Source organism: Mangifera indica, chromosome 1 (assembly GCF_011075055.1).
Source record: "Mangifera indica cultivar Alphonso chromosome 1, CATAS_Mindica_2.1, whole genome shotgun sequence".
NCBI classification, from domain to species: domain Eukaryota; kingdom Viridiplantae; phylum Streptophyta; class Magnoliopsida; order Sapindales; family Anacardiaceae; genus Mangifera; species Mangifera indica.
Genome location: NC_058137.1, coordinates 3,801,156 through 3,815,062, shown reverse-complemented (window position 1 = coordinate 3,815,062; position 13,907 = coordinate 3,801,156). Strand labels below are relative to the sequence as shown.

The following is a 13,907-nucleotide window of genomic DNA, read 5'->3' as shown; positions in this document are numbered from 1 at the left end:
AGAAGTTAAGCATCAATTGCTTCTACCACAAGTAGCTAAATATGTTTTTTTATTTTTTATACAGTATCAGTTGGGCTATGGGCTTAATACTAAAGTCTTAAGTTTGGTATGATAGGTTTATGAGTCTAGCCCGGTATACTATAGTATTAGATTAGATTTTTTTATTTGAGTCTCAATTTTGTGTTTTGAACCAACTCTCTATTTGATTCGATCTAATTGATATATCTACTTATATAATGCTAAAAATACACCAAAACATGACAAAAAATATTGATATGCTAGAAGAAACAAAAAAATAAATCTTTATTTGTTCATCTTATTTATCATACAAGCAATATTATATATACCTTATTTTAAATACCAAATTGAGTAATAAGACGATATATCATTATATAATTAGATGTTATATCATCCTTAATTTAAAATAATCTAATTTTATAATAACACATAATCTTAATATCCAATTTGATACTAAAAATTAAGTGCATTGTTTTATTGTTACCACACTCCCATGCTCACATGCCAAGCCTTCTCCTGGATTCCTCGAGAATATCTTCAATTAGTAACTTGATATTCCAGTGGGAAGATCCTCCTTCTTCAACTGCCTTCTTTGCCGTCCTCCCAAGTTCTCTTGCTTTCTTTCTCTTCTCTTTGCCTTCATCTTTATCCATTACAATCTCTATTGCTTTCCTTATCTCCTCTCTCTTCACCATCACTCCAAACTTTTCTTCCTCTCCCATATTTATATTAATGCTAGCCCCTACCTTCTCACCAATTCTTAGTACCTGCAGAAGAAACTGCTCATTGAGAAATTGTTCCGCCAAAATAGGCCATGTTATTATTGGCAAGCCAGCTGAAACTCCTTCTAGTATAGAATTCCACCCACAGTGTGTTAAAAATCCCCCAATGGCTGGATGTGACAGAATCAATACTTGCGGTGCCCACCCTCTTATTATTAGTCCTACATTTTTGGTTCTTCTCTCAAATCCTTCTTCATACAACAATTTCTCGAGCTCATTTGAATGAGCACCTTCTCTTATAACCCATATAAACGGCCGCTTCGATGCTTCCAACCCTAAACCCAGTTCCATTAGCTGCAGAGATGATATGCGACTAAGGGTTCCAAGACAGGCATATACTACAGACTCTGATGGCCATGAATTGAGCCATTTCAAGCATTGAGTTTCATCAATTGAAGTCTTATTGCCTCTTTGCCCCTTATCTATGTTTTCTTTGTTGCATAGTGATACCGGCCCAACGCACCAAATTTTGCCTCCTTTTACCTTTTGACAGTCTTCCACATATCTTTCTTCCAACTCTTGAAAAGAATTAAATACCAACCCATATGATGCCTCATCTGCCGCTTTCATTTCTTCTGACCTATCTTTTAAGGTCGTTGAGGCTTGATTGATAACGGCTGGTAGCTGAGCCTTGGTTATTTCAATCCTATCCGGCAAACCAGGCACCACAAAGAACTCTGAATCAGAGACCTTCTCATGAATCCTGGACGACTGAATATTATGTGAACAGATAAAAGCAAAGCAACTTGTCCCGTCAGAAGCTAGCCGAGGGACTCCAAACTTATGAGAAATGTAAATCGTCCAAGGGAGATATCTATCGGAAATAATGCAACTTGGGCCCGGGTTTGTCTCTTCCAAGAACTCCTCTATTGGCTGCTGCAACATCCTGGCTGCATCAAAGAAATTCTTGGCCAAGTTTGGAGAGGGGAGAGAATCTACATTCTCGCATCCCTCTGGCAAGCCAGCCTCAGTGCAAGGAAATCTGAGTTTAAGAAGCCAAATAGGCAGACCAGATTGATTGTCACGATCGATGATCTTTTCAAATCGAACGGCGTTCAGACGTGTTGTGATTAAAGTGACTGTGGCACCATGTTGTGCTAGGAGCCTGCCCATGTCTACCATTGGTATAAGATGGCCGGGGCACATGAGGGGAATCAGGATAAAATGAAGCTGTCGGTGTTGGTGTCGGCGGTCGGATAGGGTAGCCATTGTGATTAACTGGGCGCAATTGTGTTTGTCGATGAAATATAGATATGACAAAGGAGTCTTGCATAACAAGCAAATAAATAGATGGACTGATGGTATATTTTCAATCACCAGGACATGACAGAATGGACAAAGGGGGTCCCCACGTTACCTCACAGGCTTTTCTTTTCATTTCTGACTAAATTTGGTGACAACTTCTAATTCTTGAGGTAACAAAAGAAACAAAAAAGGAAAGTAAATTATAACTGTAATTAAAAAACATTAAAAACATTAAAGGCAAATCACTATTCATTGTACGTAGATACAAATGAAAAAAAAAATAGCATTAATGGTATGTCGTAGCAAATGAAGAGAAGAGATAAAAACATGTCCAAACGACTATTTCCCATCTAAGGTTTGATGTTTTCTCAAGTTTTTATCTTTTAATTATGGAAACTCCAAATGTTCATCTATGATTGGTTAGATTTAATAAAACTCTAACAATGATAATGATAAAATCGTTATTTTTGCTATAATATTAAAAACAAACTAAAATAGAACCTAATTTTGCCCTCCTAAACTTTAAAAACTAAAATTTTCCTCTAGCCTAAATTTTAAAAAATGACAGTTTCACCCTAGAGTTTGATTTTGAAATCTCTGCCGACGGCCTCTCCCTCCCGAAGCAGCCTCTCCTTTAGACAAATGTTTTCCTCCCATTTGGAGGCTCGATCGACGTCGGAGACGCCTTGGGAGACGAAGTTCTTTGTCTCCCCAGACGAAGATGAAGTAATTTGGACTAAGCATGTTCAGCAAATATTTGCAAACCTAAATATTGTCTGTTCTTAAGAAAACCCTAGGAAAAATAAATAAGAAAAAGGAAATCCTACCTACATCACTTTCGCAAGAAATCTTGATTGTAACAAGATTAAGAAAATTGTTTTGTCAAGAAGTATAAGCCTGAAGTTTTGTAATTGAAGTTGTGTTGAAGGTGCAATGTTGTAACGGAAGAAGAAGATATTAATGAGTTTTGAAACTGAGCATTTTGGTCATAACCAAAACACAAGGTTTCAACTTAAAACAAAAAGTAAAGAAAGGGTGAGGGTTTGTCATTCGATCGAAAGAGGATTTCTTGTTGTCTCTCTCAAACAATTCTAGAATATGTGCATTCTTTGTTGGTGAGATCAAGGGTAAGATTAGATTAAAGTTGTTGCTTTCAATCACTAGAATCAAAGGCTTAAATTTCCAATTGAATGACTATGGGGTGTCTAAGTAAAAATTTATTTTACTAGCAAGTTATGTTTATAAAATAATGAATGTGGGTGTTTTTAGGATCAAGATGAGAAGATCCAAGAGACTTAATAAAAATATCCCAACAATTAACCCACCAAAGGCTCAAAATATAGATATTTCTACTTTAATCTCACAATAGGGTCTAAATGTATCATTGACACAAGAAATATAGTTAAAAATGGTGCTACAAAAGCACAGTAGTTCAATTAAGCCAGTATTGGCATTGCCAATGAATATAGTACCAAAGGAAACATCCAAAGAGTGTGACATGACATTGCTTATTGGCCAAACAAAGTTACATCTAGTCTATGGTTACACAGCCGACTATGAACTAACCCTTAAGGTTTTCAGGCACTAGTGACTTGTCAATGGCTTGAGGTAGTAAAGAGTGTTATGTCCCTTTTCTAAATGTTCGATACAGAGAAGGTCAAACATGCAAGTTACCTTCTTAGGGATGATGTAACGGTTTGGTGGAAGATGACCATTAAGACTCATAAGGTGGCAAAGATGACGTGGACTAAGTTTAGAAGGTTGTTTGACAAAGAATATAAGATCACAAACATGACTTACTTGAGGGCATATAAGTTCACTAATTTGCAACAAGGAAGTAACCCAGTAAAAGAATATGCCATTAGGTTTAATGCTCTAACGAGGTATGCTCTAGGTATGACTAGTACAACCCAATGAAGAAATTTATACATGGACTGATTCTAAAGATTACATGAGATGTTATGATAGGTGCCTAGCCTCACTAAACTTACAATGAGGCACTTAGTAGGGTTTTAAGACCTAAGGTGTTTGTTAAAAGAATCACTCAAGAGATAGTTTCAAGAGTTGCATTAGGTAGTACAGGGCAAAAAGTTGAGCCACATATTACAGACAAATTTGACAAGAGCAAAAGACACTTCCAGTATAATAAGATGAAGAACTAGAAGGAAAATAATTAAGTAAAGAGAAAATGAGACCTCACTTGTCAGATGTGTGGGAAATAACAACAGGGAGAGTGTTTGGTTGGATAAGGTCGATGTTTCAGATGTAGACAACTAGGAAATGTGGCAAAGAATTAAACAACAATCCCAACAAAAGCAAAACAGATTGTAGAGGGTGCAAATGCCAAATTCTACACAATTGCCCAAAGATATGCAAAGGCAAGGTTGTCCACAGTCACTAATAAGTTACTCTTCATTAACAACATTTTATATGCATAGATATAATTTGGAGTCATGCATTGTTTCATAGCTTATGGCATAGTTAAGAGACTAAGATTGAATCCTACCATAGTAGCCTAGAGAGTCAAGATAATTAAAGTTGCCTTACGACAATAGTGTGATAAGTGACAAGGTGTTCATCAGTCAAACAACGATTATGAAAGGAAGAGAGATGATAGTGTTAGACATATTAGAGTTCAAAACGATATTGGAGATGGATTTCTTAGGGAGATATATAGCTAAGATAGACAATTGGAAGATGAAAGTTCACTTAAGGCTAGATGATGATGATGAGTTCAATTTCGGTGAGAGCTACGCTCTAATACGATATGATGATGATCAATTATGTAAAGGCTCATGAAGTGTTGAGCAAATGGTGTACAAGATACCTAACACATGTGGTAAGTAAAGGTGAGAGTTCAAGCCTAGAGTTATAGAGCACATCAATGGTATGTGAGTTTACAAATGCATTTTCAAACAAGTTACCAAAGTTGGCATCTGAAAGAGAAATTGAGTTCAACATTGAACTAGTGCTAGCCCCAATACATATTACCACTTCAATGTTAGAGATTAATAAATATTAAGATAATCTTAATTTTGTTATAATTTTATAATTTATTAATTTCTTAGGACAAAAATTTCATAATTTTTCATTAAAATTATAAGTAATATGGATAATAATTTAGAAAAAAATATTAATAATAAGATGACAATTTAAAAGCAATAATTTATTAACTTAATAATTTGATAACATAAAAAATCTTAATATATTATTGACAAAGATAATATTTTAAAAATATGCAAAGTAACTATTTGAATATAACCCATGTTAGTTGAAGTAATCACAGTGGTAAAAGAAATAGACGACAAAAACAGGAATTTGGTTTGACTAAATAAAAAATATATGCATGTAATAGAATACTTGAATGACATTAGAAGGCATATGGTTAATTAAACAAGAAAAACCTTTTATTCCTCCAAAACAAAGGGCTTGCAGAATAAAATAGTCTCACAGATCTCCGATAGCAGTCTTCATCAACATAGCAAGCCAGCTACATTTTCAAATTATTGAAGCATACAACTAAAAATTATTTTATCTGAAATGAACAAAGAAAGGTCAAACAGCAGTCTTTGTGTAACTAGCGTAATTCTTTCATATACCAGCAGGTTTATTCCTGGAACGAACTTGTTTTATGATGTCATCAAGTAGAAGAGTAGTGTTGAGTTGAGAGGATCCCCCTTCTTGGACAGCTAATTTTGCCATCTTTCCAAGCTCTTTAGCTCTTCGCCTTCTTTCTTCTCCATCTTCTCCTCCATCCATCAACATTTCCACAGCATTCTTGATGTCTTCTCTTTTTACCAACACCCCAATTTTTTCTTCTTCTCCCCACTTCACAGGATGTTTCACTCCAACACTAACACCAATTTTGAGTATTTGAACAACAAGTTTCTCATTACAAAATTGGTCCGCAAAGAGTGGCCAGGTCACCATTGGCTTGCCAGCACACACGCCTTCTAGGTTAGAATTCCAACCGCAATGTGTTAAGAACCCACCGATCGCAGGGTGTGACAAGATAAGAACTTGCGGAGCCCAACCCCTGATCACAAGCCCTCTCTCTTTGGTCCTTTCCTCAAAACCATCTTCTATAATCCATTTTTCTAACTCCTTGGATGTTTCTATTCCCCACCTTGCCACCCAAATGAATGGCCTATTTGATGCTTCTAAGCCTAACGCAAGTTCTATCAACTGTGAAGGAATTACATTACACAGACTTCCAAGGCAGACGTAGATTACGGAGCCAGGATCTTTTGAATCAAGCCACTTTAAACATTGGCTATCATCAATTGCAGCTTGGTTACCTCTTTCAACTTTGTCCACGTAGTCTTTATTGTATAGTGAGAGCGGACCAATGCACCATACTTTGCCATCTTTTTCCTTTCTAAATTCCCTAACATAAGCAGGCTCCAATTCCTCAAAAGTATTTATGATGACTCCATACGTGAGCAGTTCAGCTGCAATGAGTTTCTCGCTAAATGACTTTAGATTCACAGAATAGAACAGCTGAGGAAGGGTGAATTCAACTTTATCGGGCAAACGTGGCACAACAAAGTAATCTGATTCCGAGGTCATACTCTCCGGGCCACCGTAGCGAAGGAAATTGTGCAAGCACAAAAGGGAGAAGCAACAAAATCCATGGAAAATGATTCTTGGAATGTTAAACTTGGCAGCTATATGTGCTGAATAGGGCAAAAACATATCAGAGATTATGCAATCTGGCTGCGGTTTTAACTGCTGGAACAATTTTTCTACTGGCTCTTGTAGTAACTGAGCTGCGTTAAAGAAGTCCACGGCTGATCCGAGTGAATCAATCATGTCAAGATTTTCACACCCTTCTCGTAATCCTCCTTCTGCGCATGGGAACGGAAGTTCGATTATTCGGAGTTGAAGTCCTGATTCTGTAATCCGAGTGAATGCTTTTCTGTTTCTAGCTGCATTAACTGGCGTAGTGATTATACTGATAATCACTCCACGCTGTGCCAGTAGCTTGGCTATGTCAACCATGGGAATCATATGGCCCTGGGCCATGAACGGAAACAAAACAAAGTGAAGTTGGTTTTCTTCAGAACCCATGAAAAATGTTGGCAGAGATGAAATTAGGGGTGTTTTGGTTGAAAAAAATAAAGAATAATCATTAATTTTATATTAACAATGGTGATATGATGAATAATATAATAGGTAATCAAATTATTATCTCAATCTCAGATATTAAAAATGATGATGTGGTAAATAACATAAAAGGTATTCAAATTATTACATTTAGCTCAAATATTAAAAAATTATTAAAATAATTTTGATTTTATTACCATTCTATTCATAATTATTATTTTTGTTACCATTTTATGCTTATTATTTTTCAAGGACAAAAATACCTATGTTGTAAATTGAATACAACAAGTAACCCCTCTTTCAGGGTTTTCTATGCAAAATTAAAAACAAAAATAAAAAATAAAAACTTTCTTTTTAACTTTAACGGGGTGTTTGGTTTTGGTGGTAAAAAGATTAATTTAGTAATCTATCTTTTATTATTTATATTAGTTTGTTTGGTTTATAAGTAATAAAAAATTTCTATAATTTTTTATTACCAATAGTAATATGACAAATAATATAAGAGATAATCTTAATTTTATTATAACTATATTCTTATTTATTAATTTTTTTTAAAACAAAAATAATCTTATTTTTAATCAATCTAATAAAGAATATAAAAAATATTTTATAATAATTATACCCAATGGTATAAAATAATATATTAGTATTATTTTATTACTTCAACTAAATACAATAATTATTTATATCTATCCATTTTTACTAAATTTTCTCAAACATAATAATAATTTATATCCAATATTCTTTAAAGTAATCTATCTTTAAGATAATATTTTAATTTTAATAATAAAACATTCTTTAAATCAAACTCCCCGATTCTTTTTCTTCAAGGCTTTTCAAGTTTGAGTTGCATTGTTTCAATGATTAGTTGTCGATGCATTGGGTAACTCCAAGATGTGTCGTGCATGCATGGGTCAAGCTGTAAAAATTATGTTAGGTGTTGAGTAACGGGGTCCAATTGTCATTTATATTGGAGTATAATACCCATTTCATAACCTGCATATCATTTTGAGGGATAAACGACCATCTAAGAGGTTCGAAATAATTGTTCCGATGGAATGCCAATTTCAATAGAAAAAATGTGGTTCCAAAATATAAGCCCATAACTGTCTTGAACGTCCGTTCGTATCAGGGAAAAACAACTATTTTGACAATTATTTTATAAAAATCCATATAAAGGAGCCCAGTTTCCAAGCGAGAGTTTTACATTATCATACATATTCCAGTTCTAGATGGAGAAAGACAGATAGAGATTTTGAGTTCCAACGGCGATTTTGTGCTATCTTCGTAAGACAAGTAATTGGATCCTCCCATCTTATTTTTGTTATGGAATTGCTATTATTTGCATGTTAATGATCCTGGTATTAAGTATGTAATATTGGAATTACGAATTGTGTTATTAAAGCTTAAATTGTGATACTCGTAAATATAGATATGCATGCTCGGCGCCTGTAATCGATAATGGTGAGCATGAAGATATGAGAAATTATGAATTCTGGAATATGTGAGTTTGTACATGCCCATTATGAGCTGGTTTGGGTGCTATAACATGCTATAGGATGAGATGGGGTGATTACATGATTGCACCCATGGAAACTTACGTTTTCGCATTTAGGGTGTTAGATATATGTCAATAGAACATAAACTGGTGGAACAAACTTGATTGACTGTTTGCTCTAAAGGATAGGAATAGTCGTTCCATATGAATTTATATAGATAAGATTAAACTGATAAAAACAATCATATCAAAGCATGAATGTCGATTACACAATAATCATTCATAGAGAAAATGTTACCATTTTGTTTGATCAGTTATTAATATTGTTGTACTTTAATTGTTAGATCAATTAACAGAACTTTTCTGTTTAATCTAATGAAACAGTAATAGAAGTTACTGTTCAAAGTAGCCATTTTTTGTTTTTTTTGATTGATTTGTATTTGCTGCATTATTAGTAGGCATTGGTTTTGTTGACTAAATGCATCGTGATTTTTGTTTTTTCCAAAGATTTGCAGCAAATTACCTTGAAGGTGAATACAGATTTTATGGGGCCACCAATTCCAAGTGCGATTAACAATCTGGGGGCACAAAGACAATTCCAAACATTTGCTCAAAGTTAACTATGACACAAAAGGAAATATTTAAGGGGATATATTTTGGTCATTTTCTAGACTGAGTGACTTTGGGTTTAGCATCATACTAATATACTCAACGTTTTTCCGACAAATGAACAACGGAGGCCCAATAAAAGAGTTTTGGTTTATATTACAAAAAACCGACGTTAAATTTGGTTTTATAGAGTTCTTGTAGATCATAAAGCCAATTTTTAATGATGATGTAATTATCTAATCTTATGTAACAATGTTAAAAGTCTCCAAATTGAGATGATGGTACTTCCTTAAGTTTTTGATCGTTACTCATTTAAACTTACACATGATATTCAAATCACAATCCTAAAGTGAGTGTGACGAAGATGTTATAAAGCTCATTGTTCTCTATTTTCTTTGCCATGAGTTGATGGGGGTAAACATTAGGTAGGTGGTTCGAGATCGCTTCCTATTGTAAGTTGATGACTTGGATGCATTTAGCCAATACTCATGGGGTTACATATATATTATGAAGTATAATAATTGAATCAATGAGACAGATTGTACAAAAGAAAAATGAAGATATTATCCGTCATTATCCACTTTTCTCAAACGTCTCCCACTATTAATTATCTCTACTATAGAATAGACTTTCTTCGTATTGAAATGGGCATTCCATCAGAAAAATTATTCTCAACTTCATAAACGATTGTTTATCCTTCAAAACAATAAGCAAGTTATGAAATGAGCATTACACTCTTATACGAACAACTGTTCCACCCCGTTATTCAACACTTAACATAATTATTGCAACTTGGCCCTTGCATGTATAATACGAAAAGACACTTGTGGTGGAACTTACACAATGCGTCAACAACTAGTCATTGAAACAAACATATCAACTTTGAGAGGCCCAACAGGAAGAGAATTATGGTTAAGAAGGAATTTTTTTTTTTAAATTAATTTTGCATAGATATACCTAAAAGAATTTGAGGTTTTATATAATCTTCACTTGACTCATACTGTTATAAGAATTCCAAATAGAATAATAAAACTTGACTTGACTAAATTAATTAATAAGGTGATAATAAGTCCTATTGTTATAAGGACTCCAAATAAAATAATAAAACTTATTTAACTTAATTAATTAAACGATGACTGAACTAATTATCATTAACTATTTAAACAAAGATTTAAATTCAAGACTCCAACAATAACTATTTAACTATTGATTAAATACAAACTCTATAATGGTTGTCTTATCAAACTTATAAAGAGAGAGTTCAAGAATATATTTCAACTTTGACAATAACTATTTAACTATTGACTAAATATAAACCATAAAATGGTTGTTTTATCAAACTTGTAAAGAGAGAGTTCAGGAATATATTCCACCTCCGACAATAACTATTTGACTATTGACTAAATATAAACCTTATAATAATTGTCTTATCAAACTTGTGGAGAGAGAGTTCAGGAATATATTCCAACTTTGATAATAATTATTTAACTATTGACTAAATATAAACCGTATAATGGTTATCTTATCAAACTTGTGAAGTGAGACTTGATGAGCATATTCCAACTCCTAACAATTTGTATGAGCATATTCCAAAATGTGAAGTGAGAGTTAAGGAAAGGGAATTCATACAAGCATTCTGCCAAATTAAACTTGTGGACTGTATACCTGATTGTTTTCATGATTGAGAATCCACTTCTTATTGTTTTCACGTTCTGGGTCACCACTTATCACTCATGATATATCTATAAAAGATTGATGCAACGTCATTCCATAGCATTATCATCAAAACTATGAATGTATTTGTAACCACATGTTCTATGTAAACATTGTCATCATATTCTCTTTACTTTCCTGCGAACCACGTTGTATTCCGATAAATTGTTTCTTCTTAATTGAAATATTACGAAAGTAAAATTTTTGAACTTGGATATGCCTCCAAGATCTTTATTTTATATATGTCAAACCAAAAATGTATCAAATTTGTAATTTTTTTTTAATTTTGGGTCACGTCTCCCACCAATTTTAATGGGTTCTGAAGAAAACCAGCTTTCACCTTGTTTTGTTTCCTTTCGTGGCCCAGGGCATATGATTCCCATGGACCACGGTTGATGCAATGTCATGTGCTATTTCCATAGCATTATCATCAAAACTTTGTGGTCGGTTTGGTTTGAAGATTTAAATATTATCTTAGTAATTTATCTTTTATTATTTTTATTATTTTATTTGGTTTACAAAATAATAAAATATTTCAGTAATATTTTTTATTAGTAGTAATGTGACAGATAATATAATGAGTAATCTAATTACCACATTCATTTTAGGTATTAAAAAATTTCAATAACAATATTAATTATTATTACTATTTTATTATTATTTATTAAATTTTTAGAACAAAATTACCCTCAATTTTTAATTAAAATAATAAATGACATAAAAAAATTTATACCTATTAATCTTTCATATAATAAATAAAATAATATATTAATATTATTTCATTACTTTTTAACCAAACATAATAATTATTTATACATATCAATTTTACCAAACATAACAATAAATTTATACTCAGTAATCGTCAAAATAATATTTTAATTTTGATAATAAAATATTACTCAAAATAAATGTCTTTTGAATGTATTTGCCACCACATGTTCTATGTAAAATTATCATCAAATTCTCTTTACTTTTCTGTGAACCACGTTGTATTCCAATAAATTGTTTCTTCTTAATTGCAATAATACGAAAGTAAAATTTGTGAACTTGGATATGCCTCCAATTCTTGATTTTATATATGTCAAACCGAATTGCCTCCAAGATCTTTTCTGTGAACCACGTTATATAAGTTTTTTTAATTTTGGGTCATATCATTAATTTCATCTCTCCCTCCAATTGTAATGGGTTCTGAAGAAAACCAGCTTCACTTTGTTTTGTTTCCTTTCATGGCCCAGGGCCATATGATTCCCATGGTTGACATAGCCAAGCTGCTGGCACAGCGTGGAGTAATTATCAGTATAATCACTACGCCAGTTAATGCAGCTCGAAACAGAAAAGCATTTAATCGGATTACAGAATCCGGACTTCCACTCCGAATAATCGAACTTCCGTTCCCATGTGCAGAAGGAGGATTTCGGGAAGGGTGTGAAAATCTTGACATGATTGATTCACTTGGCTCAGGCTTGGACTTCTTAAACGCAGCTCAGTTACTTCAGGAGCCAGTAGAAAAATTGTTCCAGCAGTTAAAACCGCAGCCAGATTGCATAATCTCTGATATGTGTTTGCCCTATTCAGCACATATAGCTGCCAAGTTTAACATTCCAAGATTCATTTTCCATGGATTTTGTTGCTTCACCCTTTTGTGCGTGCACAATTTCTTTCGCTACGGTGGCCCGGAGAGTATGACCTCGGAGTCAGATTACTTTCTTGTGCCACGTTTGCCCGATAAAGTTGAATTCACCCTTCCTCAGCTATTTGATTCTATGAATCTAAATTCGTTTAACGAGAAAGTTGCTGCAGCTGAACGACTCACATATGGAGTCATCATAAATACTTTTGAGGAATTGGAGCCTGCTTATGTTAAGGAATTTAGAAAGGAAAAATGTTGCAAAGTATGGTGTATTGGCCCGGTCTCACTATACAACAAAGACTACGTGGACAAAGTTCAAAGAGGTAACCAAGCAGCAATTGATGATAGCCAATGTTTAAAGTGGCTTGATTCAAAAGATCCTGGTTCCGTAATCTACGTTTGCCTTGGAAGTCTGTGTAATGTAATTCCTTCACAGTTGATAGAACTTGCGTTAGGCTTAGAAGCATCAAATAGGCCATTCATTTGGGTTGCTAGGGGGGGAACAGAAACATCCAAAGAGTTAGAAAAATGGCTTATAGAAGATGGTTTTGAGGAAAGGACCAAAGAGAGGGGGCTTGTGATCAGGGGTTGGGCCCCGCAAGTTCTTATTTTGTCACACCGTGCAATCGGTGGGTTCTTAACACATTGCGGTTGGAATTCGACGCTAGAAGGCGTGTGTGCTGGGCAGCCAATGGTGACCTGGCCACTCTTTGGGGACCAATTTTGTAATGAGAAACTTCTTGTTCAAATACTCAAAATTGGAGTTAGTGTTGGGGTGAAACATCCTGTGAAGTGGGGAGAAGAAGAAAAAATTGGGGTGCTGGTGAAGAGAGAAGATATAAAAAATGCCGTGGAAAGGTTGATGGATGGAGGAGAAGAACGAAGACAAAGAGCTAAAGAGCTTGGAAAGATGGCAAAATTAGCTGTCCAAGGAGGGGGATCCTCTCAAATCAACACTGCTCTTCTACTTGATGATATCAAAAAACAAGTTCGTTCCAGGAAAAAGCCTGCTGATATATGAGAGGATTACGCAAGTTATACAAAGATTGCTGCTTGACCTTTCATTATTCATTTCAGATAGAATAGTTTTCAGTTGTATGTTTCAATAATTTGAAAATGTAGCTGGCTTGCTATGTTGATGAAGACAACCATCTTGGATCAGTGAAAATGCATGAATAAACCGTCCATATGTTTGTATTTACCATTATATCTTGTTTCTGCTTTTAATAATCGTAATGTATTAGTTTCTTCTATATAGTCTTTGTTGGCCCTAAAATTATATCCCCATCATAGTTGTCAATTGGCC

At 33.9% G+C, this 13,907-nt stretch overlaps 3 protein-coding genes across 3 annotated transcripts; 1 reads left to right on the top strand and 2 right to left on the bottom strand.

Annotated features, from left to right (window-relative positions):
• Nucleotides 1–316: 316 nt before the first annotated feature.
• LOC123216354 (UDP-glycosyltransferase 73C4-like) lies at nucleotides 317–2,026 on the bottom strand. Its single transcript, XM_044636787.1, has one exon. It carries the CDS (start codon nucleotides 2,007–2,009, stop codon nucleotides 516–518), a length of 1,494 nt encoding a protein of 497 aa, XP_044492722.1. The 5' UTR covers nucleotides 2,010–2,026; the 3' UTR covers nucleotides 317–515.
• Nucleotides 2,027–5,636: 3,610 nt separating this feature from the next.
• Nucleotides 5,637–7,115, bottom strand: LOC123226036 (UDP-glycosyltransferase 73C4-like). The gene has a single exon (XM_044650489.1). It carries the CDS (start codon nucleotides 7,113–7,115, stop codon nucleotides 5,637–5,639), a length of 1,479 nt encoding a protein of 492 aa, XP_044506424.1.
• Nucleotides 7,116–11,971: 4,856 nt separating this feature from the next.
• Nucleotides 11,972–13,808, top strand: LOC123209604 (UDP-glycosyltransferase 73C12-like). Its single transcript, XM_044627717.1, has one exon. It carries the CDS (start codon nucleotides 12,153–12,155, stop codon nucleotides 13,620–13,622), a length of 1,470 nt encoding a protein of 489 aa, XP_044483652.1. The 5' UTR covers nucleotides 11,972–12,152; the 3' UTR covers nucleotides 13,623–13,808.
• Nucleotides 13,809–13,907: the final 99 nt, after the last annotated feature.

Excerpts from the sequence above, each read along its gene's own strand:
- LOC123216354 (XM_044636787.1), bottom strand. The coding sequence starts at position 2,009 with ATGGCTACCCTATCCGACCGCCGACACCAACACCGACAGCTTCATTTT.
- LOC123209604 (XM_044627717.1), top strand. The coding sequence starts at position 12,153 with ATGGGTTCTGAAGAAAACCAGCTTCACTTTGTTTTGTTTCCTTTCATG.
- LOC123226036 (XM_044650489.1), bottom strand. The coding sequence starts at position 7,115 with ATGGGTTCTGAAGAAAACCAACTTCACTTTGTTTTGTTTCCGTTCATG.